This window comes from Scophthalmus maximus, chromosome 2, assembly GCF_022379125.1.
Source record: "Scophthalmus maximus strain ysfricsl-2021 chromosome 2, ASM2237912v1, whole genome shotgun sequence".
Taxonomy (NCBI): domain Eukaryota; kingdom Metazoa; phylum Chordata; class Actinopteri; order Pleuronectiformes; family Scophthalmidae; genus Scophthalmus; species Scophthalmus maximus.
The window spans coordinates 17,634,087-17,661,389 of record NC_061516.1 but is presented as its reverse complement, the minus strand read 5'-3'; the positions used below and the strand labels follow the sequence as shown (position 1 = coordinate 17,661,389).

At 39.9% G+C, this 27,303-nt stretch overlaps 4 protein-coding genes and 1 non-coding gene across 8 annotated transcripts; 3 read left to right on the top strand and 2 right to left on the bottom strand.

Moving 5' to 3' along the window:
* The first annotated feature begins 228 nt into the window (after positions 1 to 228).
* pgrmc1 (progesterone receptor membrane component 1) lies at positions 229 to 5,137 on the top strand. The gene is made up of 3 exons (XM_035624676.2): positions 229 to 613; positions 2,668 to 2,823; positions 3,238 to 5,137. The coding sequence occupies exons 1-3, from the start codon at positions 319 to 321 to the stop codon at positions 3,330 to 3,332; spliced, it is 546 nt and encodes a 181-aa protein (XP_035480569.1). The 5' UTR covers positions 229 to 318; the 3' UTR covers positions 3,333 to 5,137.
* Positions 5,138 to 5,843: 706 nt separating this feature from the next.
* trnal-caa lies at positions 5,844 to 5,954 on the bottom strand. The gene is made up of 2 exons: positions 5,917 to 5,954; positions 5,844 to 5,889 (listed from the first exon to the last, which is right to left on the bottom strand). It is a non-coding gene; the product is annotated as a tRNA-Leu (tRNA).
* A 205-nt stretch (positions 5,955 to 6,159) lies between these two features.
* Positions 6,160 to 8,476, top strand: LOC118300359 (cytochrome c oxidase subunit 7B, mitochondrial). The gene is made up of 3 exons (XM_035624678.2): positions 6,160 to 6,290; positions 7,550 to 7,665; positions 8,274 to 8,476. Exons 1-3 carry the CDS (start codon positions 6,254 to 6,256, stop codon positions 8,358 to 8,360), a joined length of 240 nt encoding a protein of 79 aa, XP_035480571.1. The 5' UTR covers positions 6,160 to 6,253; the 3' UTR covers positions 8,361 to 8,476.
* Positions 8,477 to 9,198: 722 nt separating this feature from the next.
* Positions 9,199 to 18,626, top strand: pgk1 (phosphoglycerate kinase 1). The gene is made up of 11 exons (XM_035624666.2): positions 9,199 to 9,414; positions 12,083 to 12,133; positions 12,368 to 12,523; positions 12,927 to 13,071; positions 14,335 to 14,438; positions 14,620 to 14,739; positions 15,785 to 15,899; positions 16,732 to 16,911; positions 17,029 to 17,206; positions 17,597 to 17,695; positions 17,833 to 18,626. Exons 1-11 carry the CDS (start codon positions 9,350 to 9,352, stop codon positions 17,871 to 17,873), a joined length of 1,254 nt encoding a protein of 417 aa, XP_035480559.1. The 5' UTR covers positions 9,199 to 9,349; the 3' UTR covers positions 17,874 to 18,626.
* Positions 18,627 to 19,492: 866 nt separating this feature from the next.
* On the bottom strand, positions 19,493 to 27,294 carry si:dkey-183i3.6 (LAT2 domain-containing protein). 4 transcript variants are annotated; one of them, XR_007032152.1, is made up of 14 exons: positions 26,163 to 26,693; positions 25,935 to 26,069; positions 23,528 to 23,632; positions 22,406 to 22,448; positions 22,261 to 22,304; positions 22,108 to 22,141; positions 21,873 to 21,898; positions 21,730 to 21,765; positions 21,573 to 21,618; positions 21,083 to 21,138; positions 20,904 to 20,963; positions 20,736 to 20,795; positions 19,772 to 20,026; positions 19,493 to 19,681 (listed from the first exon to the last, which is right to left on the bottom strand). XR_007032152.1 is itself a non-coding variant. In XM_047337427.1 (13 exons), the coding sequence occupies exons 1-13, from the start codon at positions 26,230 to 26,232 to the stop codon at positions 19,620 to 19,622; spliced, it is 777 nt and encodes a 258-aa protein (XP_047193383.1). In that variant the 5' UTR covers positions 26,233 to 26,672; the 3' UTR covers positions 19,493 to 19,619. The 4 variants fall into 4 exon arrangements, 1 of the variants encoding a protein (XP_047193383.1); XR_007032155.1 differs by lacking the exon at positions 26,163 to 26,693 and adding an exon at positions 23,725 to 23,850 and having other exon boundaries at positions 25,935 to 26,031; XM_047337427.1 differs by lacking the exon at positions 19,772 to 20,026 and having other exon boundaries at positions 26,163 to 26,672.
* Positions 27,295 to 27,303: the final 9 nt, after the last annotated feature.

Genomic DNA, 27,303 nt, shown 5'->3' with positions numbered 1-27,303 from the left:
AAAAGAAAATGAATAATACATTTTTTTTTACACTTATTGAGCAAACAAGTGATCACTGGACCCTAAAAATGAATAGATTAATAAACGTGTGCAAGTGCATCCCTGAATAATAAAGTATAGTTAGATGTATATCATTATCCACATTATAATGAGTATTCCAGTATGCTATCACGCAGTTCGATGAGCCTCGTTGGTCGAAAGGGTTAACCGTTGGCCCCGAGGCGGCAGCAGGGATTGGTCCGGGGTCCGTGAGATCCGCCAGTCCCCCCTCTCGCCCTCTCACGCCGTTCAGACTCCGAGAGGCACAGAGGAGCCAACATGGCTGAATCCGAGGCAAGCGAGCTGACTTCTGGAGGCATTTTTCAGGAGATCTTCACGTCCCCGCTCAACCTGACCCTGCTCAGCCTCTGCCTGTTCCTGCTGTACAAGATCTTCCGCGGGGACCGACCGCCGGAAGTCGGCGAGGTGGAGACGCCGCTCCCGAAGCTGAAAAAGAGGGATTTCACCCTGGCAGAGTTGAAGCCCTACGACGGACTGCAGGAGCCCAGGATCCTCATGGCCGTGTGCGGGAAAGTGTTCGACGTGACGAGGGGCAAGAAGTTTTACGGGCCAGGTGAGAAAGATGTAACCAGCTGTTTCGTCACCCCCCTCTCTCTCTCTCTCTCTCTCTCTCTCTCTGTCTCGCGCGCTATCTACGCAACGCCATCAGCGACGGCTAGCGCGAGTTGGCCGTTAGTTTTAATGTGAAATAACATTGAATGTTTGCAAATCACCATCGATTTATCACCAATTATACACGCAGTCGCTTGTTGTTTGTTGACGTTAACTTTTTGTATTTGGACGCGGACGCCACACCCACTTCACTTTGGTAGCCGAGATCGCATTTGACAACAGATGAACTGTTGTAGCCTTGAAACCAGAGATCGTCTATGCACGGAGATGAGTTATTCCATAGTATAAAAATAAAATTAAAATAATAATAACGATGATGATAACGTGGCCATAGCCATGTAAGCTATGGTTGTGGTCATGTTCCAAGGACAGGAACATGTTAATTGTACCTAACCATGTAAAATATCGCGATGTCATTCGTTCTACATCAATGATTGTACATAAAGACGGACAACAGTTCCCAAAAGTGAAGCCCAATCATCTCGATCGCCCCCTGGTGGCTTGCTGCAGTATGTTTCATAAACCCCGCCCCCTCCATGTTAACAGGTGGGACATTAGTCAAATTTAAAAGTCAAAGAACACATCAAGAACAAATTTAAAAGTCATAGTAGGTAGTTCTTATGGTACTTTTGTATGTTCCATAGTCTTAATGTTTCTGAAAAGTTTGGTTTTAAATAGTTATTCGATTTTATGAGAACTGGAGGAAACTTCATGATTGTCTCAATACTGGTCAGGCAAGTGTTTGGGCAGAACCTCGGTACAACTGCTCAAATTCATGTTTGCCACTGTGGAGACAGGCTCAAAATTATATATCACCACGTTTTTTTGGGGATATTTTGGCTTCATTTTTGTACAGTTGGAGGACATGGGAACAGCTGGTTCATCTGTATTTATAGTCTATGTTCTACACATGCTAGATTAGTATTTCTATGTCTTCTGACAATCGTTCAATTATAACAACCGTTATAACCGTCTTTTGATTTTCATTTTACTCTGTGACAAAAGCGATTGATACAAACAGTATAGTTGAAATCGTACACTGCGACCATGAACTGCCAATAGTTAATTAGTAAGGAGTGTGTTGCAATATTTCCAATGTCAGCCGTTCTCTGAAACATGAGGCCTCTCTGTCATGCTTTATTGAGACTTTTCTGTTTGCTGGAAACCGGCACAGAGTTAGACCTCCCTGTTTTTGTCTTATCTCAGATTGTAACCTCTGTTATGTGTAACCTCTGACCAACATGATAGCTCACAGTCATGTACTGTACTCCCACTGAAGTGCTGCATCAGTGCCTCATTTCAGGAATTTAGTTTAAAGTTTGACCACGGACAGCAGGATCGGAGTCTTTCTCAAGGAGACTTGTGGCTGCTGCTGGTTGTTGAGCTTGCAACTTGTAGTGGTGGCTATTGTTTGAACGAATCAAAGGTGAATTGTATAATTACATTTGGGTACAGATATAAAAATTCCATAGTGATTCCTTCTTTTGTTTTGTTTTTCATAAGCCAAATGTCCTTATTATACACGTTGTCTTATCACCAGAAGCCATTCCAGAACCCTGAATAAAATGATTTGAATCTAATAATAATAATTATAATAAAACAAATGACATTCTTTCAATAGTCACCCTTAACTATTGTGTTTGGTGTGTTATAACAAAGATTTGTGTGGTCATCAAAAGTTATATTCATATTCTGTATTAAACAGTTTATTCTTTTGTTCTATTCTGTTATAATTATATTCTGGAACCGTTGATACTTACCTATCAAGGTTTTTCATGGTGATTGTTGACATTTGTAAAATCTCTCAAAAGTTCTTCCCTCCCCTGTCTGTGGCTCTCAGGCCATTTGTTTCTACTAAATATGACTTTAAAATTTTGACCCAAGTATGTTGTTTCCTTAACCTTTTTCTAAGTAACTTTCTGAAAAAGCTGGGCACTATAGTTTAAAGCAAATGTTGCTCAAACAGGCGTGGACTTTGTCTTGCGTGTCTTGCAGAGGGACCATATGGAGTGTTTGCAGGCAGAGATGCATCCAGAGGTCTGGCTACATTCTGCCTGGAGAAAGACGCCTTGAAGGATGAACACGATGACCTGTCCGACCTGAACGCCATGCAGACGGAGAGCCTCTCTGAGTGGGAGGCTCAGTTCACCTGTGAGAACACAATTAATGTGGCCAAAAATATCACAATATCTTTTTTTTCCTCTTATGTCTGCCTTGTAAAGCACTTCATACTTCCATATTTTGATAAGTGCTATATAAATAAACTTTATTATTATGAATTGAATGAATTTGATTACCCCTTATTCCTGCTGCCTGTGACCTACAGAGAGAAATTTGCTGCTGCAGTTTGGTTAAGAGAAGTTGTAATCAAATGTTGTCTCTTATTTTACAAACCCAGTCCTGTTTTCATACATTTTCAAATTACTTCTACTTTCAGTGTTAATGATTACATTTTTTCAAATTGAATCTAAATGTTTGTTAACAGCCAGTTTACATATTTAACTTCATGACTCTGGCTGCAAATGATTTGCTTTTTTCCCCTCTTTTTTCCCCCCACTGTTACAGTTAAGTACGACTATGTCGGCAAGCTTCTGAAACCAGGAGAGGAGCCCACAGAGTACACAGATGACGAGGAGGGAAAAGACAAGAAGACGGACTAAGAAAATAAAAAGTGACCAAGAGGCACAGATGATAGATGCCTTAATATGTGTTTGTAATTTGATGCTGGTTGCTTCCTGTTGGGGCCATTCAGAGAGAACCCTTACATCTTCTTTATGCATTCTAGTATGTTTGGTTCCTCACAGTCCAGGATTTTATACGGTGGCTGAATTCCATTCATCTCCATGTATGTTATCTGAAGGTTTGATGGCATTAACAATGAAGTATACTGCATTCTGATGTAGAGAAGATCAGCACCGTCAGAGCTCAGATAAGTTACTGTAAAAGAAAACATGGACCCATTTCCAACATTTCATGAAACTGCTGATGGTTAAATGTTCTGCCAGTTGAATTTGGATGTAAATTTGAAGAAAGAGATGAGGTTTGTTCATTTCACCTCAAGGTGACATTTAAATGGAAAATGCATATGTTATAGGTTCATTCTCATAGTTGTTGCTATTTTGACTATTGGGTTTTGCTAAATTTGCACTTGCCATTTCTGTTGTAGAGATTCGGGAACAGGAAGACAAACATGCAAAAAAAAAAAAGAAGTCTTATCAGGGCGAACCAGCACAAGCTTTAGTTTTACAGAAATTATTTCAAACCCCCAAGTTTCCCTGAAATTAGAGGACTGGTGTCTTGGTTTAGTCTTGCACAGACTCTTGAGACAGAGGTTTAAAATAGTTTTTGTAAAATCAAAGTTTATTTGGAAAGTCCTGAATCTCTACAATTGATGTGACGAGTTCAGAATTTGCACCACCTTTAATAACAGGAGACCGAATGCACCAGATCGAACCAAAAGCTGACGGGCTGAACTAAATTAGATGTCGTCGTATAAACACTGTGAAATGGATTTTTTTTTAAGCACTATTTCTCAATAAACTGCCCCTAATTTTTGACCAAACTGCCAGGTGTATCAGATTCTGACTTAAAGCCTTTATTACTACTGTGTAAGCGATGACTTGGCCTGTTGTTTATTTTAATTTTGCTAGCTCCTCGTCACAATAAAAGTGGAAGATATCGTTTAGATGTTTGTAACATTCCAACACTTCAAATGTATCTGCTGATCTGAACTGTCCGGCACATTTAAGCAACATTTAAAAGATTTGATCCCCTGCTGGCAGCTGTTGACAACCCTTCTGTTGAGATTTTGGTCTGCGAGTTCACAGATTTGTAATTCTCATAGTGACAATCCAGGTCGTCAAATCCAGTTTCTTGGCCAATTGACAGTCTAGTAATATAAACCAGTTTTCTAGAAGTAATGAACAATTTCAGTCATTAATGAAGTAAACACAGTGACCATTCTCTGGTTTCAGCTTCTCGATTACAAGGATTTGCTGCTGTTTATGAATTAAGAATTAAATTCCTCTTGGATTTTTGACTGTAGGTGGCAAAAAGAAAGTAATGTGCAATGATTTTTGTCACAGTAAAAAACATTCACTTTAAGTAATGTTTTAATGTGAAATGTAGTTCAACTCATGCTGCAGAGGTGTAGAAAAATTTCAAAGTACAAAAAAAATAATCAGGAATATTTTACAGTCCAAGGTGAAATTCCAGGCAATAAAAACTTACTGGAGTTTTTTTTCTGTATTTGTATTGCAGCGTAGACTTGTTAATTTTTGATCCTTGGAAGGAGCTAGCATTTTTCTGACTGTAGAAAAATGTGGTGTTAAATGATCTTCAGATTCAATGAGGGAACTATTTCAGTATGCATGATGTACATACGTAGACTTAATATCACAACACTGTCTGACTGTTATAATCCTGACTGATATTTTTGATTTAATAAAGAAAACCACAAAATGAGGACCAGCCAGTCTGTTTAACTCAGTATCTTTAAATATGATTTGAATAACATTGTTGTGACTAAGAACATTTGGAAAATAATACTGGTGCAAAAAGGACTGACTCAATTAACACAATATTCTTTTCAAACAGAATATTGTCCAAAAGAATGGTCCAATATTGGACTATGAACGAATATTGGACCATTTTTTATGTTTAAAATGAATTTGCTTTGTATTAAAGGGTCTACTATAAGATAAATGCTAATGGTATACCACATTGTTAAAATTCTCCATTAAAATACTGTTTTACAGTGTTACATGACAAAAACAATGCACAGTAAAGTAGAAAATACAATATTTCCATCGGAACAGTAGTCAAAAAAGGACATATTAAGAAAGAACATATGCTGAAGTAAGGTACATGACATCTGCACCTAAATAGGGTTTGTATCAAAATAAATGTACTTAGTTAAATTTCATTACTGTTAAATTAAAAATGAAAATGGAACTACACCATCTATGTAATATTTAAAAATGAAAGAAAGTTTATACAATTTGAAAAGTACACAATGGTATGCAAAAAAAACCATCAGACATCTAAATTGCAATTACTGAAACTAAAGCTCGTAGATACAGTCATTAGTTCAGCGATGACATTTGTTGAAGAAATAGCTCGACCGCGTACTAGTATTCAGTGAAGTACTGAAATTGAATTTAAAAAAGTTATGTCAGAAGTGGGATTTGAACCCACGCCTCCATTCGGAGACCAGAAGACCCGTTTCACCGGAAGGAGATAATCCTTGAGTCTGGCGCCTTAGACCACTCGGCCATCCTGACACGATAGGATTTTTCAATGTATGTTCACATTTTATTTATTACAATATGCTAAAGTACCACGGTTGTTGTTTAGTAGTACAGTAAATTATTGCGTATTAAACACAAATGGATTTTAATTTGTGTGTGTCTTTTATTTTACTAAGTGTGTTTATGTCGCTCAGCTTTATGCACTTTTTTTTCTTTTTTTGTGTCTACGCATGCTCAGACTATCGTCACATCCGCCGTGCGTACGTGCGGCTGCCATATTACACTTCCGTTCTTCAAGGGTATCTGAGGCTGAAGTCACCAGGCGAAACAACATGTACCGGTTTGCCAAAGCTGCAGTCAACGTTACCGGTAATCTAACTCGGTTTTCGTTTAAATATATGGCGGGTGTGATTAAGGCAGGTGGCATATTAATATCAATCGACTGCACCTTTGGCCGGCCTCTGTTTGGTCGGTGACCGCGGTCGGAGTGCTAACCACTGTGCTAACCACTGCTAACTTGCTTACTAGCATCTCCCCACAGAATTTGTTATGTCTTAACAAACTTACCTGTGCAGTTAAATGACTCAAATAATTTCTTAGTCAAGTTAGACATTAAGTTTGACCTGGTCTTCATAGGTTATTTGTTTTCTTGGAGAAGTCACCGTTCGACACACTGACCCTGTACAACTTCGGTCAATGATGAGTTAACGCGTTTGTAATATGGATTACTTCTTGTGGAGATCTGTATTAATTATTAGCAACGGTAAACGGTCTACGTGTTGCTCCTGAGACTGGAGATTGGGTGCCACCATTCATAATTTTAAGTACCTCATATGATCAACATAGGACAGTTTCCCTGACATGTTTCTCTTTCGGAAAAGCAATGTGAGGATTATTATCATCATCCATCCTCTTGTTTATACATTCTGTTGTTGCCAGTGGTTGAAAAGCTGGAATATGAGACAACAATTGGAGACAAATAGGGGTGCAACTTTTGATGATTTTCGATATCCATTAATCTCTGGATGAGTAATTGTTAAGTTTAGGAAATTTAAAAATAAAAATGCTGTAGTAGTGATCCAATGTGACATCGCCTGATGACTGAAGCCTACCAAGCAGGATTTGCTGTTATCGAGGTCACTTAAGGATCCAGGATGGTTAATGTTAGGTCAAGTCCAACCAGATAAAGAAAACATCCTTGGTATGTTGAACTCGCTCCGTAGTACAGCCCCCTGGTTTTGAATGACAAACTACTTTAAACTCAATTATACTTTTTTGAATTATGTACAACCGTAAAGCCGCAAATTCTTTCGTCTAAGATTATTAGTTTTATTGCTAATTATTTTTCTGTCAATCAACTAATTGATATATTGACTAATCACTCCAACTCTGGAGACATAAATGGATGGCAATACTAATTAGAATACCCAACATAATTTCAGCTCCTTTTATTTTCCATGTGAGTTTCTGTCATTGTTCTTCACTACTGCCTTCATTGCCCTTCATACAACACTTGGGTGTATGTAGCCTAAAGGAAACTTAAAATGCTTGAATGTGTGAAGTCATAAATAATACATTAGATATAGTGCTGCATATAAATGCCTGTCATTGCTTTTGTTGTCGTCCAGGTCAGGCCGTGCGACAGGTTAGGCATGGATCTAACGTCCGGCAGGACTTCCACTCCAAGTACGGCAATGGCCTGATGATCGGTGGAGCTCTATTCTCCACGGCTGTGTGGGCATATGTAAGTAGTGCTGTCCTATCAGTCCACATCATGTTTATTTATAAGTATGACCTGAACACTGCTTGTTCACAGATTGGTGCATAGAGCAAAACGAGTACAGGTTAAATTTCATGAACAAGCAAGGATAAATGAATGCTACACATGTAGCAAACAAAGCTGGGACATGGGGTGGATCAGTGGCAATGCACAAAATCTAAGTTGTATGATACTAAAATGCAAGGACAGAACAGGCACAGTAAATTTATTAACACGTAATCCTCATGATATTGAAAACCCACAGAGAAAATTGCCATTGTCTCTTACTATAAAATGTAAAGTGATTACTGGCTCCATTTTTCCAAATAGAGAGCCTATTTTCCCCTTTACAGCAAACTGCAGATTTTCCACGTGGCCTCCCTTGTACCTTGATAAAAACATAACGTGATTGTTGGATATATATTTAAATTCCTAATTTTGTTGCAACAGATGACACCTTACATTATTAACCAAATATGTTATACTCCCTGAATGTCAGCCGTTACATTATAACCTCTAGAGGGCGATCTAAGCATATTTACTGTCTCCTAACAGCTACATTACAGACATACTGATTCTTCGTGTTTGTGCAGGTGGTGACTCAGACTGGCATCACCTGGAATCTGTCACCAGTCGGAAAGGTCATGCCCAAACCTTGGAGAGAGGCTGAGGAGGAGTAAAGTGCCGCCCGGACAGTCTCACCTAATAAACCTTCTTGTTGTACAGATGACTAAGGAATATCTGTGTTCAGACAGTTAATGCCTGTGTTTGCCCAAATAAATTAAATGTGATTCTACAGATGACTGTTTATTCTTTTCATGATGTGAGTTCTACATACAGTAGCTACCATAACCAGTCTCTCCAGCAGTTTATTAGAAATAGAATTAGAATAGAAATTTTCTATTGAAAAGAATGTATAGAGCTGGTGTGACTATTAATATATTTGTCAGTATATATTTTTTGTATCTGTTAAATCCAATGATGGTGTGTTATTGACCATTAAAGCTTATATTTTCTGCTTGGCAAACATCACATTTATAAATCAATAAATAAATAGTGCCCATTTTTAGACTTTCAAAAATGGGCATTCCTTGAAAAAAAAAATCGAATAGCACAATTAATTGCTAATATTCCAGAAAACGATGGGTGATGATTTCCGTTAGGGTTTTTTGTTGTTGTTGCTGTTATTCATTTCTTTTCTTTTAATTTTGTGATGTATTGTGTTTTACCACTTGAAGCCACATAACTACACGTGAAAAAAACGTGTTGTCATTCCCCTGCTAATATTTAAAAGCAAATTATTAAAAATTGAAGATTAAAAAAATATATTTATTCTATAATTCATGTAAAATATGTTGCATATGTTGAACTTTATCGGAATCATGATCGGAACTTTTTTCTGTACAGCCAATGGCTCGGAATTGGTGTTGACGTCAGAGAACAGTCAGCAACCCAATCCAATCACATGCAAGGCCGTTCTCCCGCCGCAGCCAATCACGTACGGGGGACAGCTCTCCGCCCCGCCTCGCCGGTCTCCCTACGCGCCGCGCTAAGGTCACCGCCGTCACTCGGTGCAACCAACAGCTAACAACCAGCAGCCATCAGCAGAAGAAGGCGGAGAAGAGACCCAGCGAGGAAGGTGCCACAAACAACCAGCTGAACCACCAACATGTCTCTGTCTAACAAACTCACCCTGGAGAAGGTGGACGTCAAGGGGAAGCGCGTCATCATGAGGTAGGCGTACATGGCCTGTCGTCTGTTAGCTTCAGGAACCGACGCGGCTAGTCGGAAATTTGATTATTTGACGTTTGCTAAGTGACGTTATAGAGCCCAGTCATATTTGAACCTGACACACGTGCACACCGTGTAGTTCTTCAACTGAAGCACCAGCGGTGATGATTAAACGGTGTGTGGCTCAGTTTCAGACAATTGGACAGAGGAGAGGAAGTGGACTTGTTCCTTCCCCCGTGTCACTACGTGCCCGTGAGGAGATGCTGCATGGATGCGGCCGTCACCGCTGCATTCAGGGAAGAATCAGACCATTGACGTTAGTGAGACCAATGGTTCTCAAAGTCTCCCCCCCCCCCCCCCCCCAGTTTGAGCATAACTGCGTTAATCTCAACATCACTTCATGCACAGAGTCCTCCTCATATGTTAAAATAACATCATTGCATTGAGGAACAGTTTCTGTGCAAGAGCTGCTGCCTCCACCACACCCCTCCCTCCCTCCCTCCCCGACCACAGAGCAGAGCCCAGGAACTTTGCACACACTCATCAAACCCCCCCCAGCCCTATAGTGAAATATCTAGAAATTTTCAGAGCAGCATCTGAAAACTCCAAAGTAAACCTTATAATGTTGAGTTGCAGTGAAAATCAGGAAACCTCCCATGTTATTTGGGAGATGTTGTGCTTCCCGATTCAACATAACTTAATTACTTATTATGAAAAGTATTCTTCTGCCATCTGTACGCTGGGTATTTCTACAAGCTGGAGGCCAGTGGCAACAGACGTGGACTTGAAACTGACACCTGCTTGGAAAGGTCAGAGGGTCGTTTTGGTTCACTCAGCCCGGTTGTGCAAAAGCAGTCTGCATAGGACAAGGTTCACTGGAAGCCCCGAGCCGGCACTGCTCAGTTTTAGAAGGTCAAATTCATGTTGAATTAGTCTCAGTGTGGACTATCAGTCAGTCAGAGTTACTTCATGTCACACCCAGGGCCTGTCATAGCATGCTGAATGTGCATGTATTAACTTCCAGCTGTGGACCGAGTGCAGGCGAGGGGGAACGTTGCCGTAGAGACCTGGCAGTGCCCGACAGACACCCGTGCGGCAGCCAAATTCAGCAGAGGCCACAAACAGTCGTGCTCATTGGTCGAGTTTATCTGAACAGATGGAACCTCAGAAACAGTTTTTCTGTCTAGACAAAATTGACTGAAGTCTCGAGAAAATGGGAGGAGGCAAACTAGGAGGAAAATAATGTTTTAAAGTGCCGCTCTCTGTCATTGGTGTAAAAATAGCCTTTCTATCCACGCTGGGTTATCTTGATTAGTTCACTTACTTCTATGTCTCAGCCCATCAAGGTTTAACTCGTCCACTGAGCTTATATCTGCCTGACATGTCTTAGACTCTTTGTGTGTGTGTGTGTGTGTGTGTGTGTGTGTGTGTGTGTGTGTGTGTGGGTGTGTGTGTGTGTGTGTGTGTGTGTGTGTATGAACCTTTAATTATTGGCAGATCCACACCAACGAGGAACTGGAGGAACAATGAAAGAGCTTAAAACTACTACAGTTGGTAGCTGGCAGAGCATTGTCTGTGTACGGGAGCTGTTGAGCTGCTGAACTGCAGACTGTTGGCTTTTAGACAAAGACAATGCATCACTGTTATCATGGCAGAATGTGCGTGCGTGCGTGCGTGCGTGCGTGCGTGCGTGCGTGAGCTGATCATGTGTCTCGGTGCATTAGGGTCCTCAGACAGAGAGGAGGGAGGGAGGGAGGTGGTTATGTAACTGAGTGGAGTACGAGGGATGCAGCATGTTCTCATGAACTGAATCACTGCAGGACTGGATGTACAACCAGCTCAGTGGGCAGAGCAGTGTTACGTGCTAATGCTGCCACTTATAATGGATAAAAGCCTTTCACCAAATGGAACCGTCTTGAAAACATATAATACAACATAATTCACCACAGGGGGCACCCCTTGTACCTTGGGAGGGAACATGCTGACAATGAACTGCAACGTCCCTGATTCAAATCCAACTGGATCTGTCAACTTGCTTCTTTTAAAATGAACAATCTAACAAAAAAATCTAAATATCATCATCTTTAGTCAGTAGTAAATGGCTATTTGTTATAGAATCTGTTGATGTATCTATTCAAAGAAACAGCAGTTCACTGAAAAACATTAGGTGATTGGGGCTGTTGTTAATACCGGGGTAGGGTTGAGAAATTATGCACATGTGCTGTGGATGATATATAAAAAACCTGAAAGAAATGAATCCAGTCCAACTGGTGCTTCAGTATCTTGACCACAGTTTAAAAAGGTGTCAAAGCTGAAAGTGAAGCCTGACAGGTACCAGAGCTCACCTTGAAAAAGATGCAGCCAGAAGAAGTAGGCGTGATGGGAATATTTATCATCTTGTCAATCTTATCGCACAGACTGAAATCAGTGTCGTCCTGTCAAAAACAGAACCACTTCAAATAAAATTATACATCTTTCAGCTGCTTGTTTTATTAGACTGGGATCCATTGTAGTTTTTATACTGGATTGTAAAAGCTCACGGCATGTTCTCAGTGTTACTGTTGTTGAATTGAAGCTCACAGGTAACGTCACGCAATGCAGAAACAAAAAGTTTGTAGTGTAGGAGAGTCATTGGTCTACTTTTCATATAACTAAGTTTGTTTTCTTTCAGAGTTGATTTCAACGTTCCCATGAAGGACAAGAAGATCACAAACAACCAGAGGTAAAGTTCATTTCATTTCTGCAACAGCTTTCTTGTTTTGAAGGTTAAAAAAATATATATTCGTAGCAAAAGTTTCACATACCAACAAAACAATTTAATGTGATATATTCTTTAATGAAGTAGATTAATATTGACAGGCAGCAGAACACAAAGTCTCTTCAGAGAGAAAGAGAGCGATCTGAGGAAGAGGTTGAAGAAGGGTTTTTCTGAACTCTTACGATCGCTCTTTTTCAGGATCAAGGCGGCTGTTCCCACCATCCAACACTGTCTGGACCACGGGGCCAAGTCCGTCGTGCTGATGAGCCACCTGGGACGTCCCGATGGAAACTTTGTGCCTGAGAAATACTCTCTGGAGCCCGTCGCTGCCGAGCTCAAGACCCTTCTGGGAAAGTGAGTTTTTGGGGCGAGTTAGTGGTTTCTTCCATGTTTTTTCCTCTTAAAGCAAGTGCTTTTTGTACAGAAGAAATTCAAAGTTATATTCAGTTATATTTCAATCGTGCTTGATTTTGCCTAGGAACTTGATTTTCATCCACTCTCAGGGTGAAGACGATTATTAGTAGATTTCCCTGTGAAAATCTCCTTCTTTGAATATTTTTTTCTCTAGCAAAGATCTTTCCCCCTGTAGTCTTTAGAATTTTACAGTATAGCTTTGCTTCAAATTGGCCACAAAAGAAGCATTTAGTCTGCAAAGATTTTTCCTGAGATGACGATCTATCGAGATTATAAAATATTGGGTTTGTGAAAAGATAAACCATCAAAATTCCTCCTCACTGGTTTATCTGGGGCTCTGCAGGGACGTCACCTTCCTGAAGGACTGTGTGGGCGCGGAGGTGGAAGCCGCCTGCGCCAACCCTGCCCCTGGGTCCGTGCTCCTGCTGGAGAATCTCCGCTTCCACGTCGCCGAAGAGGGAAAGGGCAAGGACGCCTCTGGAAACAAGGTGAGTCTCCCAGCAGGTCTGCCTGACCTGACAGATGACACGGCTACAAACAGCTTTGTTCAACATTTGGCAGAATTTGGTGCATTTTGTGTTTGGTTAATATCAAGTTAGCAGTCTCATCCATTTGTGTGGAGAAGGAACAAAATGTACAGGAGACTATTCAGCAAACTTGCTCACTGCTGGGTCACCTGGAGGAGGAAAAACGTAGAGTCACTCCAGCTGCATTGTCGCTCTGAAAGTGCTGAGTCACTGTCTGGTGATGTCATGGTCCGTAGCGCTGCAGTGTCTGCTAAGATCAGTCTGCTTTTTCAACTTGAACTTTAGACACTTAATGTGCCATCATTACTTTCATGTCCTCAGGAGGCAACGAGGAAGAGACTTAGCCTGCATCCAAGTTATGGTCATGGCCAGTTCTTTTTCATGCTCGGTATAAAAACAGATGCAGGCTCAGGACTTTGTATAAAAACTGATACTTGGTCACTCAGTGGATCAGCAGCCATGTCCTGCTGACATTTATGCTGAAGGTCAGTGGGCTGTCCGGGCTCCATGTGTTGCTTTTCCTGTCCTGAGAAGCCTGGTTGGTATGTAGCCTGTGTGGTTTTGGTTTCTACTGTACTGCTCTACTGTATCACTCATTTCAGTATAAAAATCATTTGTCAGTGATGGAGCTGTTACAGAGACTAAAAAAATAATTTTGCTGGTTGTCAAACCTTTGGTGAATGAAGAAGAGGAATCATAAGAGGGTCCCAGCTCCATATGATATGACTCTAAAGTATGAAAGAATTTCATCATGTATAATCTGTCATGTGGACTGAAGGGGGGGAAATGTAGGGAGCAGTGACCTGACGTGCTCTCGCCTGACATTTGAACGACACTGAAGAGCTCGCTTGACCTTTCACTGCCCTCCAGTCTCACAGTCTCGACCTTTGCCTGTTAAAGTGTAGCACAGCTATTTGTTCATATGGACGAACATGGCGCGTCAGGTTTTCGGCACATAAGAACGAATCTGCTTGTACGAATGAAGCCCCATTTTATTAGAACAAATTAAATATCCCTTTGTGGTAAGTGATAATGAATGAGACAGAAAAAGACAGGCCTTGATCAGTTACCATGTCCAGTTATTTTCACCCATTCAGATAGTAAATCATCCTCTGTGATGAATTGATGGGTGAAATAGAGGCGTGAAGAGTAACACAGCTGCTTCTTTCTTTCTATGTTCGTCGTCGTCTTTTCTAACTCTGTCCCGTCTTTCTTGTCCCTCAGACCAAGGCCTCGCAGGGGGAGATTGATTCCTTCAGGGCGTCTCTGTCCAAACTGGGAGACGTCTACATCAATGACGCTTTCGGCACAGCTCACAGAGCCCACAGGTGAGCAGGACTCGGGATGTCTGGGGATTCATCAGCATTGATATATAAAACTTTATGTACAAGGAACCCTGCAGAAACCCTGGAAATGATAATGATGTTGGGACAAAATTTTGAAGATCAGCTGTTTTTTTTTTTAACATTTCTTCATCCTCCTCCCTCTCCTCCTCTTCCTCTCTCCCAGCTCCATGGTGGGAGTGAATCTTCCTCAGAAGGCCGCTGGTTTCCTGATGAAGAAGGAGCTTGAGTACTTTGCCATGGCTCTGGAGAAACCTCAGAAGCCCTTCCTGGCCATCCTCGGAGGGTGAGAACAGCTCCTTTCAACCGGAAAACAGCCCTAAGATAACATGCAATAGTGATACACCAAAATAATACATAATGGTTTGTTATGCGATTTCTGTATGTAAGTCAGTAACAAATGAATGGAGTATTTAAAAAAGAATGCCAATTCAATTGTTACTAAATCTGGGCTTTTATATATATTCACTTTTGAATTTCATAATCCTCCTGAAAGAATAGACCCAGCACATAAAGATAATGTAGTGGTGAAAAGAGCCAAAATGTGACACAGGCTCTTGCTGTGGACATTGTCTGTTGCAAAAATAAATACTTTACAGCATAAAACAAGAGGACTGCGCTGTTCGTCAAGATCAAACAAGGCTGAAAAGCTCAAACTGACAAAACAGTTTTCATCGAAGGCCCCTTTTGATGTTAAAGTAGAGTCTGACCCGTCAGTGTTTTCCTCTCGCTCTCCTGCCGTTCACACTGCAGCCGCTTGTTAAAATACCCAGGTGACCATCCAGGAATAGACACTATAAGCTCATAATGTAATCTGTGGTGTACACTGCTCTCTTAAAGACACTGCTGCTACTGCTCAGTACTCTGTGTGGAGACAAGAGGCCATACAGTACTTTTTTTTTTTTATTGTCATACACTCCTATCCACTATTTGTGGCTGGTATTGTATTTCATCAGGACTCGGTGATAAACAATCCAGGAAGTCCAGTTTGAGTGACGTATTCATGCAATTATCAGCAACCAAAACACTGCACAGTGGTTTATAATTCTGTGAACACAAGATTTCACAACTCTCGAAAGTTATCACAGCGACAATTATTTGATCTTTTGTTGTGACAGTATCAAGATAACGGCACAGAGCTGCTCATGATTGCAGATTAATCTGACAAAAGATTAATCTACTATTGATTTGTTCTAGTTTTACGTGTGAAATACATTAATAACATTTATAGCATCACGGGAAATTCACTGAACGTATAAACCAGTTTAGTAATCTCTATACTACGTGTTTCTTATCTATACTGATGTGTTTCGCCTCTGTCTGTGTTTCAGAGCGAAGGTGAAAGATAAGATCCAGCTGATCAACAACATGTTGGATAAGGTGGACGAGATGATCATTGGCGGAGGCATGGCCTTCACCTTCCTCAAAGTCCTCAACAACATGGAGGTGAGGAAGTCTGCAGGAAGTATACAGCTTTTTCCTAATGAATGATGCACGCGAAAAACAGCGAGAGGGAACCAAAGCAGTACAGCTGAAGCCAGGAAACCTCTAAATGGCCAGTGGAAATACTTTACAGACATTCAAAACCAGATTTCTTGTTCTGCAACAGTGATAACATAAAATGAACCCTGTATGACTGGAAAATATTAGTATTCAGTTTCAGGTGATTCACTGTCAAACAGACTAGTTTCTGAGAATCACGTAAATGACCTGAGTTGGACCTCGGACATAAAACATTTGCAAAGATGGAGTGAGAAAATCAGTTCTTTTGTATTTCGGCGAACAAATGCTGACCTTTTCAAATGTTTCCGTCAGGTTAGATTTTGGTCATGAATGTGATTCTTAATCTCTGCTGTGACACTAACAAAAGGAAGCAGTTGCACAAGTCCAGCAGAATTCAATGCCCCAGATTAGCGGCGTTCCAGCGCTAACAAACCCCTCATCAAACATTTTATCTCCCTCAGTGGAGAGCTATGACCGTTGGACCTCAGGACTTCTAGCTGGTGGAAGTCATAACAGTTTCATTGATAAAAGAACCCTCCCTCTTAGAGGTGAAAGCTGATTGGCTAGTTTTAATTTATCTCCAGCATGTCACTTCATTAAATTATATCCGCAAGGCCTTCTGGAAAAAATGATACCTGTTGTATATGTGTGTGTTACCTCTTTTGTTCTTTATCAACATATCACAAAGCAGCTGGGCTGCTCCACATACTGTGAGCATGCGCATGTGCAGTAGATTTTTCACCGGATTTTTCACCCTTCCTCGTGACCTTGTCAGATTGGTACCTCCCTGTACGACGAGGAGGGCGCGGCCATCGTCAAAGACCTGATGGCAAAAGCTGAGAAGAACGGCGTCAAGATCACTCTGCCCGTCGACTTCATCACCGCCGAGAAGTTTGACGAGAAAGCCGCCACTGGCACCGCCACCGTCGCTGCTGGTATCCCCGCTGGCTGGATGGTGAGAAAAGATCTCTCTTTATCATCCCGAACTTAAATTCCTCAAAGATCAACGTGAAGTTTTCTTTTCATAATCATGTCTTGTGTTTTGATCGTAATTCTTTTCTCCACTCCACAGGGTTTGGACTGTGGACCAGAGAGCTCCAAGGCAAATGCGGAGGCGGTGGGCAGGGCCAAGCAGATTGTGTGGAACGGCCCAGTCGGTGTGTTTGAGTTTGACAACTTTGCCAAAGGGACGAAGAGCCTGATGGACAAAGTGGTGGAGGTGACCAAAGCCGGGTGCATCACAATCATTGGTAAGAAAGACGAGAGGGGGCGGGAGCTTCTCAGTTAGTTAGTCTGTCATTGTGCCGATCAATCAATCATGTTTATGTTGTGACCCCCGTGGTTACTGGTGAAAACAGCAAGTTGTTTTTTTAAATGACTGATGAATTATTTTCATCGATGCAGCTGTTTGAGAACCATAGGTGTATTCACTGACAGTGTTTCCTAACTTTGTTTTAATGAAGAACAATCAGTCTTATATTTCTTGTTGCACACAGCAACAGGAAATTATCCTTGCTCTGCAACAGTTCAAACTGATCCACTGACAAAAAGCCCCCACAAATAAACATTGTCCATTTTGAATGAACAATTATTGTCAGCGATATTAATCATGAAGTATGAATGATGTTGTATTTGTCCAGGTGGGGGCGACACTGCCACCTGCTGTGCCAAGTGGAACACAGAGGACAAGGTCAGCCACGTGAGCACAGGAGGCGGAGCCAGTCTGGAGCTGCTGGAGGGTGAGTGACAGGGGGACGACATGATGCCCACTGACACCGTGAAGAACAAACAGCGACTTTGTCTTTTCAGTTCTGAGTTGTGCTGAAGCTTGATGATCATAAAGCTGACTGTGTGTTCATCGTCTTTGTGTCCTCAGGTAAAGTCCTGCCTGGCGTGGACGCCCTCAGCAGTGCCTAAACTTCCCATCAGCCCACTGGTGTGTATGTGTGTGATTGAGTGACTGTGTGTGAGGGGGCTATCAACTCAACCAGACTCCTGTCTACTTCTGAATCCTCTGCATCCTGTTAAAAAACAACAAAGCTTTTTTTTCATTTCCATTGCCTCTAATCCATTGCTGCTCTTCATAAGGAGTAGAGCCCTCGGCCTTATTTTAACATGCTGATGAATCTCTTCAAGTCACACTGTTGATAACAGGCTGCCCTTTCGGGACTAAAACGGATCAAATGGTTTGTTACGGTGGAAGTAGTTCTTTTGCTCAGGTGATAAATTTTCCTGTTAATCTGCTGAAAGGACGACTGAAACACAGCGAACACTCCCCATGGTGTTAGCGTCACATGGACCTGAGTTTAAACAGCCGGTGTCCGGGGTTCTGCTGTGTTTCTTTTTAAATCTTGAGAGGAGTCGCCAGCATTCACCTCTGAGGTACTTGAACACTGGCTCTTGTGTGTGTGTCTGCGTGCGAATGTGGGTATTGCTTTTCCATTGCTGCCGTTGAACATCACTGCAACACCCTCAACAAAGTGTATACATACACTAGATATATATGGAAACCGTTTATGCGCGTGTGTACCTAGATGTTATATTTTCTAACGTCATCTCTGGTCACGTCTTCTCTGGCTGTTGGTTTCCGAGAAGCGTCAGACTGAGATGTGGTGTCGTTCTCAACTTGTCAGTTCGGGTTAATAAAACCGTCTCTGTGTAAAAAAATAATGGCTGTTTCATTATTCTGAAGGGATTATCATAATGTTACAGTGTCACGATGCAGTTTATACTGAGATGTGATTTTCATCAGCTATCAGCTGAGATGAATGAAAATGTATCTTATGGGGTTCATGTCTGTGCAGCATATATATATATATATATATATACACACACACATATATATATACATATACATATACATATATATAACAGGATGTCTAGTGGTCACTATAAGGCCTAAATGGTTTTATGCTAAACTAAATGCTTTGTCACACTTTCTACGACTCAGCTGTAAAAATTCATTTATATACAGCCCCCTCCACTAGTAATACATTTATTTTACAAATATCTGAAGCATAACAAACAATACAGTAAAATATACTATGTGATGGAAATAGAATCTTGGTATGACTTTTAATTTTCCACTTTCCGAGCTTTGCTTGTCTTACATCTTCAGTAATGATGATAAGACCCAAACCAAACCAATGACAAAGCTGTTAAAACACTTGCAATGACATTATAGTCTTGTAGACCATGTCCTGCTTTTAAATGCTAAATAGGGATGTTATGGTGTTAACACTTATAATACCTTTTACAGATATTTCTGTTTCTGCAGTTTCATTAACCTTGTAGGAAATGTAGTGGAGCAGTTGAACAAAGCCAAGTTTTGCTATGCTTACTTGATGTTTCCACCTTGAATTTCCACCTTAATACATAAAAGCAGACGACAAATAATTCAACATTATGATTTTTCAGACCCCCAAATCACTTGTATCAAAGCAAACACTTTGACAGGGAGAGTGTTGCACACTTTTGTATTAAAGTGATTTTTAACCACTAGACAGCAGCCTGCATGTTCACAGACAAAATACTACCACGGTTCATACGTTTTTATTCACACAGCAGTCCACATCATTTGACACACATACAAGGAATAAAAAAAACTATTAAAAAAATACTTTCAGTGAGGAACAACAGACAGTTCCGTCTGTTTGCATCTTTTCACTGATGTTTTCTGATGGTCCTGATCAGGCGCTCGTCCTCGTTCACATAATCTGGCTCCTCTGTAATTTAAAAAAACCGCATTAATTCTTCAATGCGTTTTTTGGCCACTTGGGGGCAGCAGAATCACGTTAATAACAGAACTGACCTACCATCATTTGCAAACAGTTGCTTTGGTGCACAACATTAATAGAACAGCATTGGCTTTCATTTGGAGTCATGGTTCTGGACACTTGATGAATATAAATCCAATATTCAATCCTTTTTAACTCTCCTGTTCTCGGTCTCCACCAACTTCTTGAGGAAAATATCCCGTTCTTTAAATTCTCTTCTCTGCTCATCAGATAGTTGCTGACTGTGTCTGTCTGCTGTTTGGTGCTGAGCAGGTACAGTTGACAGCCAAGTTGCTGCCGGGGCAAAGTTAACAAGGAAAACTGACTATAAGCTCTGTAAAGCTGGAAGGTTAGACCTTGTTCTTGTGTAGTGTTTTACATTGTTATATGGTCACTTTTTTGAAAACTTCTTCCACCACTGGTAGTAATAGCACCTCTGTTACTTGCCGTATAGTCACAGAGGTATAAAGACAGCAATGGTACCTGTAGTACAGGTAGTAATAATAGTAGTAGAAGTAGTAGTAGTAAAAGAAACACATTTTTCATATGTTGGACCAGAAGAGGTTCTCAGAATCTAAAAAGCAGCATCTTCATTGTTAATGTGCTAACACAGTTTTGCAAAACCTCTAGCCAAACGCTTATTTGTGGAATCCTTTTCTCTGAATTGCTTTCCAACACTGATTTCACAGTTTCACAATCAACTTCCAGTAAAAATCCTCACGGGCAATGCACTGTACTCCAGGTAAATATTAGAAACCAACAGTTGAGAGGAGGCAGAGATAAGTGAGTAGGGTTAGGATAACGTTGGGTTCAGGTAAAGGTTTGGAGAGTCTTCACTGTGTGTATGGATAATGTTTCCCTATTTTTCCCGCAGTGCATCTTTTGTCACCTCATTGCGATGGACACTGTGTTCAGAAAATTATTTAACACCAAAATTTAGAAAATAAATGTTGAAACTACTTAAACTACAGTTCAACAGAGAAACGCTGTTTGTGCAACTCACCATCTTGACTTTGCTGCGCAGTTTGTTCCAGGAATTCAGAGTTCTCATAGTCATCCTCATCTGTTTGGTGAAGCAGTAGTTTGAATGAGTTCAAGCTTTAATACACTAGAAACCACAAGAGACGTCCCATCTCTAATTGATACGTTTTGATACGGTGGCCGGACATACCGTCTTTTATCTGCAAGGATTTGATGAAGTTTGCGTAAACATCCGGTGGCTGAGCAGCATCTGGACAGACAACAAATGCATGTGATCAATGTTAAAAAGAAATCAGCCGTTCAAGTCGGAGAAACTGAAACTGCTGACCAACATATTTTCAGAAGAGAGGAAAGAGTAAAGATGCTCACCAGTTACAGTTCTTTTGGTCTGTTCATTTACATACACGTCAATTTGGAGTGGAGCTCTGTAAACCAATACACAGAGATACGACATTTATGAACCTATTGTTCTGTGTGTAGATAGATGTATACAGTATAGACACATCAAGAACATTGTAAATTCTTTGGGGCTTTAGTATAAGTGGTTGTAATCTCTATGATTACGTTTATGCACAAAGCCCACAAAGAATAACTCTTAATTAAGTTGAAATTAATATTTGTGTGTGTTGAGTTAATGAGAAAAAAGACACAATTTCTCTCTTGTGGAAAATGACAACGTTTTCTCATTCAGGCAAATTGATTCTGTTGATTCTGAGCAGAAAATACTTTTGAAAAAAATATACAGGAATATCTGCAGCATGTACATCAAATAACCTTTTTGTTTCCATTAGGTGCATTGCATTTTCTTTTTTTTCCTCTTTTCAATAAGAAAGTGAATGAGAAGAGCTGAAATACTCACACATATGTATGTTCCAGACTCGCTCTTTGAGGTGCAGCAGCGCAGACTGACAGTTTACATCAAGGACACAGCAAAAAAATTGCAGTTATACATTCATAACAAATATTAATATATGAAAATGAATGTAATTCTGTGTTTTTTGTGTGTGTTAGGTTACCTTGTTTGACATTTTCATAGTCTGACGATTCATAGGCTGCATCAGTAAAACATGGTGAAGGACAAATCAGCTCACTGCAGATTTATGTAAACCGAGAGCCATCGTTTGAAAACTGAAACATTGTAACAGCAAGATAAACCTACCTGCTGATGATTCCTCTGGGATTTCACTGAAAAACAACAACATATTATGATTTAGTTGTCTGTAGACTATAAAGTCAAACCTTTATTACAATTCAATTCTTTTATTTTATTTCTAGCAGATAAATCAGCTCAAGGACTCTCACTCTTCTCATTTGCACAAAAACAACAGCGGTACACATACACTGCAATATGTTTATACAGATATTAAATTAGCTGTGTGTCATAATATACATACACTGTGGTTGAAGTTATCTGATTGGTTCTGGTGACTGGGGAAAATGGTGTCAGAGTTGGTTAAATATGCAAAAAATCTTTTTATAAATAGAAATGCCGGTACAAAATTATCTTTATCAACAAGAGAATCAGTACATGAAATGATTTACTTTACCTGGTTTTGATTGCATCACAGCAAAAACACTCCCCCCGCGTTGGCTGTCAAGATAGCAGCTTCATGTCAGAATATTATAAATACTTTATTCTTCAATGTTAAATTAAACAAAACTTAGAAAGTGGACAAAATATTCAATACTCACAATGTCGGCAGATCATATGCCTGGAGCTCCTCGTGTATGACCTCTGCAAGAAATAAAACGCAATGAAATTGTAGCGTGTGACACTTTCTACTCATTAAACAGCACTTTGAACCAGACTGATCACAAAGAACTCAGTCATCAACATCTGATAGATGGACTTGGTTGATGAATTTCCGTTCACACTCAACAAGGTGGAAAAGTCGATGTGACGCTAAAAACCAAATGTGCAATGGAAACAGACAATGAATAAATCATGATGTACATGAAGCGCGTGTAACTGGAGACTATATTTTGTTCATTTGATCTTACTGTAGGTGTTTTATTAAATTGGTTCAATTTTTTTTATCTCAGGCAAATTTGTTTTACTCCATCACAGGAGAACTGTAAGGCTGAAATCAACAATCTCTGACAAGTTTTCAAAAAAGAATTAAATGATGCATCAAGCTTCTGAAATATTCATCTTTCAGAGGTTGGTACCATGGAATTTATAGCAGTATTAACTATAAAAAAGTCTCCAAAAAAAAAAGCAATTAGAAAAATTGTTACCATTTTAGTTTTCTCATAATTGACTATTCATTTTATCTGTCGAGTACTGTTTGGTGTCTCTGTGCCTGGAGAAAAAAAATACTCTGAGAATCTATTTAAATTTCCTTTCCTACAATATTCAATTCAATAAAAAAAAAAACACGATCAAGGTTTTCATTGTTCTGTCAAGGCAGCTTGGGTCGTTGGATTTCAATGAAGTTCATTGCTTGTAGAAACTTGAATTGTATTAAACTCAGGTCACTTTGTGTTGAAGCGCAACATAGTGCCAGACATGAGCAGCTACTGTACAAATCTTGAAGACGACAGACAGCCTCGCTCTGTCCGCAGGCAATCTTCTCCTACCAGTGCCTCCACAGCGCAACAATTAACATGTATGTCTGTTTAAATCCTACAGAAAAAAACAAAGTGTAAAAAAATGTTACTCAAGCTGAAACGGAGGTAGTCCCAAGTCCATTGTACTTACGGTATCTGTATCTGTTGACGAGGAACACTTCTCTTTTTCACATGTATTAAAATATTGTTGTAATGAACAGCAAAAAACATAATGTTCAACATGTGACAACCGGCTGCACTTACTGGACTTCCTTTTACAGCGCAGGCAGAGAAGAGACAGCAGACTCAGTGACACCACTGACACAACAGTCAGAACTGCAGCCAACAGACTGGAGTTCCCAGACATACCTAAAAGATACACAAAAGACACACATGACCAACTGTTATATGAGCCCAGAGCAACTCCCAACGTGGAGCCGCACTGTTAAATAAGTACCAACCAGCTCAATTGATGAGTTATTTGTCATTAAGTGAGGAGGATGTTGAGAATATATTAATCGACACGTAGCTGGTCAACAGTCAGCTCTCATCCTCTGTCTGTCATGGTTGAAGTAGCTGCTGTTTTCCTGTTAACAACACAGAGTGAAGAACAGGAAGTGGTGCGAACTGAAACACAGTGTGCAGGCTGTATACAGGACTGACACCTACTCACATGCCGTAAATGCTGCCATTTGAGAAGCATCACAAAATAAGAATGACTTGAGGTTGTGACAACAACTTTATCACGGCTTTCAAGTCATCATTTCTATCTTTACCTGCAGACGCTGGAGTTTAATGCAACTTATATAGAGTCTGATAAATGTTACATTTAAACCCGACTAAACCCAGCGCTTTGTTTCAAAAGTGACACCGCACCGTTGATCCAGAAAGCATTTTCAGAAAACACTACACACAGTGTAGATTCCTTGTGTAGTACTTCGGTGTTTAAGATCAATTCAATTTCTTTTAACTGATCTAAATTATTGAGCAAGGCAGGACTCACCTGAGAGTCATTGAGAGGTTGTATTTTATTAGGTAAAGTATAGCATTATTTGAAGTGCTGTCATATGTTGACACCTGAAAAACTACACTCGATTCACTAGATTCAATATACATAGATAGATAACAGGCCCAACTTCCCCTCTGTACTGTAGAACTGCTTTAATACCAGAAACACCACATTATTGAGCAATGTTGTCATGGAGTCTATTGCACAGAACGTAGTAGAACCCAGATTAGATCAGATTAGACCAAACACTGCTTTAAGCGATGATCAAGACAACTGTCAATCACAGCCTTAATATGAGCGAATGTTTACAGGTGTGTAGTTTCATGCATTACCAAATAAACAATGGCAGTTGTCAGACCGTCATCATGGACATGACGTATGCCTGTTAAATAATGTTCTGTTTTCTTTCACATCCCTTATGCTAACAAAACGGTTTAACGCGGACAATTCATCTGAGATTTTCCTTCGACAGTTTGTTTATTTGCGTGCGCACATTAGTTATGTCCCTCCATGACATCACTGTGTGCGAACAGTCGTCTTCGAGTCCTGCCACAGACCGGGTTGGTTTCAGGCCTGGACTTAAACACAGTTGTTTGAAGCTCTGACGTCTTGGTTTTTCATGCCTTGGCTCATATGGTCTTACAGGAAAGTATAACTTTCCGTTAAGCTGCAGTTTTCCATCACAGTCATAGTTCCCTCTCGCGAATCGTGGTCAGGGAGTTCTGTCCACTCCCACAAGTGGGGCTTGAGTTTTTAGTTTTGCTTTGACAATCTGCCGTTAAGATGATGGCAGTCTGATTTCTGTATGCTCAATATGTCCAATTTACAGCTGCCACAGTCTCCCAACAACGCCATCGCCAGACAGGAGGTCTAGTCACTATTGAATTCTATTCTGCAAAAAGGATTATGTTCAATAACAGCACTGCAGAGGTCCTCTCGTCAGGGGACCCCAGGTCAACAAGCCAGTAGGACGAGAGTAGTGTACCAACACGTGAGATTACTTTCATTCTGGTGGAAGAAGTATTGAGTTCAGGTAGCAGAACTACACTGAAAAAAATACGCTACAATTAATTTTGTACAAGTCAACGTACTGTATATAAGTAGCAGTAAAATGTACACCAGCTGTAAAAAGTAAAAATACTCATGAGGCACATTTTCCTATTCATAGTGTTATATCATTGGAGGATTCTTACAAATGCACGAAGGTGAATGTTTATGTTCTTCTAATGTGAAAAAAACCCAATACATACACTGTATATATATCGTTCTGTAGTTTAATCTATAACATTTGGTCAATAACATATAACCAACTGTCAGATAAATGTAGATGAGTAAAAAGGACATTTCCCAGTCAAATGAAGTAAAGTAAAAGTAAAAAGTCAATTCAAATTAAAATACTCAAGTGACGGTGAATGTACTTAACCACACTGATTGGTTTTTTAAACATAAACATTTGAATTTAGACTCTATTAAAAAAATAAATAGTGTGTTTGTTTGGGATCTTGGATCAGATTTCAGTCAAACATCTTGACTGTAACCATCAACCTCAGGTCAAACATCCACATTTTACATACTATTAATTCATTTCATAAGAACAGACTATCAATTAGCATTATGCTTTACAAGTAAGATGTTGGTATCTGAATTGTTGGTGTGTGTTACCTTCAGTGGTCCAGCTGCCTTCATTCTTCACCAGCAGCAGCACAAGCTGTGCTTCCTCTTTCAACACCTCGCCACATCCGCCCACTCTCAATACCTCCCCGAAGCACACATCTTCAGTCTCTGTGCGGTTTTCAGCTGGACACATGAAAAACTGATCAACGGTTTAATTTCTTTTATTGTTGCAATCAACAACAAACCTTAGTGATATGACTAATTGTTCCACTTTACCGTAGCTGTTTCTCCGCTTTGCAAAGCCAAAGTAACTGACTAGAGTCCAATAGTTAAATCTAAGTACCATTCAAAACTACATATGCCACTGAAATGTGTAATTTTGGTGAGGTGAAAAACAGCATTCAAAATTCTCAAGGCCTCGAAAAAACCCCAGCTGTGACCACAACCCAGCTACTTGAGGTCAGTCGGTGACTGAAAAATCCCCAAATCCAGGTATGCAAAGCTTGTCACATCATACCAGAGTAGACACTGTTGTAATTGCTGCCAAAATAAGGACTGATATATACAGATGAGTGACAAATTAAGGAATAATCCATGAACATGGGATTCCACATCATCTTCTTTGTCCTACTCATCAGTCGCCCTCTGTGCCCTAAGTACAAACAATTAACAGAACAAGGCCATGAACAGACAACATATTTCAATGAAATATCCATCACACAAAATTAAGTATCAGTCAAATAGCAAGGAAGCAAACAAGATAAATGAATTATCTAAATATATAAAAATAGATGATCATATATGGTTTATCTTGTAGTGCATATTATATTGTAATGATTGACAGATATTGTACACTACATGTGATTTATATTGCATTACATTTTATAGCCTTATATTATAATATAAAAGAATATATAGTTGTAGTTAATATAAGGGAAAAGAATAAGATCCGGGACAAATATGCTGAAATTAATGTATATCTTGTTATAAAAGAAAGATTATCGATGATTAATATATAATTAATTCGAATTATTAAAAAATGTATAAATGATAAAATATGACCAATTATGGAGAAGGGGTGGGATTAAATAAATTATTCTTCTTCCCACTGGTGTGGATTGATTGAATTAATGTTCATGGTTGGTCCTTTGTGTTTTGTTTATTATTTTTGTCTGTCTGCAATGGTACGATCATTTTTGGTTTAGTATAGTTATTTATTGTTTTTGTTTTCTGTTTTAATTTCATTTGCATATTCTTCAAAGTAAAAGAGTGTTTTTTGTTGTTGTAAGGGTTAATGTCTCCATGGACAAATTAAATGAAATCATGACACTTAAAGTTCGGGAGTGGAGAATTTGAAAACTTCGCATCCTGAATCCCGTTCATTCGCTCGCTCTTCCGTGACGTCATGACGTCGTGC

Excerpts from the sequence above, each read along its gene's own strand:
- pgrmc1 (XM_035624676.2), top strand. The coding sequence starts at position 319 with ATGGCTGAATCCGAGGCAAGCGAGCTGACTTCTGGAGGCATTTTTCAG. Across the intron at positions 614-2,667 it reads CAAGAAGTTTTACGGGCCAG|AGGGACCATATGGAGTGTTT; the intron begins GTGAGAAAGATG and ends CGTGTCTTGCAG. Across the intron at positions 2,824-3,237 it reads GTGGGAGGCTCAGTTCACCT|TTAAGTACGACTATGTCGGC; the intron begins GTGAGAACACAA and ends CCACTGTTACAG.
- LOC118300359 (XM_035624678.2), top strand. The coding sequence starts at position 6,254 with ATGTACCGGTTTGCCAAAGCTGCAGTCAACGTTACCG. Across the intron at positions 6,291-7,549 it reads AGCTGCAGTCAACGTTACCG|GTCAGGCCGTGCGACAGGTT; the intron begins GTAATCTAACTC and ends GTTGTCGTCCAG. Across the intron at positions 7,666-8,273 it reads CCACGGCTGTGTGGGCATAT|GTGGTGACTCAGACTGGCAT; the intron begins GTAAGTAGTGCT and ends GTGTTTGTGCAG.
- pgk1 (XM_035624666.2), top strand. The coding sequence starts at position 9,350 with ATGTCTCTGTCTAACAAACTCACCCTGGAGAAGGTGGACGTCAAGGGG. Across the intron at positions 14,439-14,619 it reads ACAGCTCACAGAGCCCACAG|CTCCATGGTGGGAGTGAATC; the intron begins GTGAGCAGGACT and ends CCTCTCTCCCAG. Across the intron at positions 14,740-15,784 it reads TTCCTGGCCATCCTCGGAGG|AGCGAAGGTGAAAGATAAGA; the intron begins GTGAGAACAGCT and ends TCTGTGTTTCAG.
- si:dkey-183i3.6 (XM_047337427.1), bottom strand. The coding sequence starts at position 26,232 with ATGGTACTTAGATTTAACTATTGGACTCTAGTCAGTTACTTTGGCTTT. Across the intron at positions 23,633-25,934 it reads AGGCAGCTGGACCACTGAAG|GTATGTCTGGGAACTCCAGT; the intron begins GTAACACACACC and ends TGTATCTTTTAG. Across the intron at positions 19,682-20,735 it reads TGCGCAGCAAAGTCAAGATG|AGGAGCCAGATTATGTGAAC; the intron begins GTGAGTTGCACA and ends TTTAAATTACAG.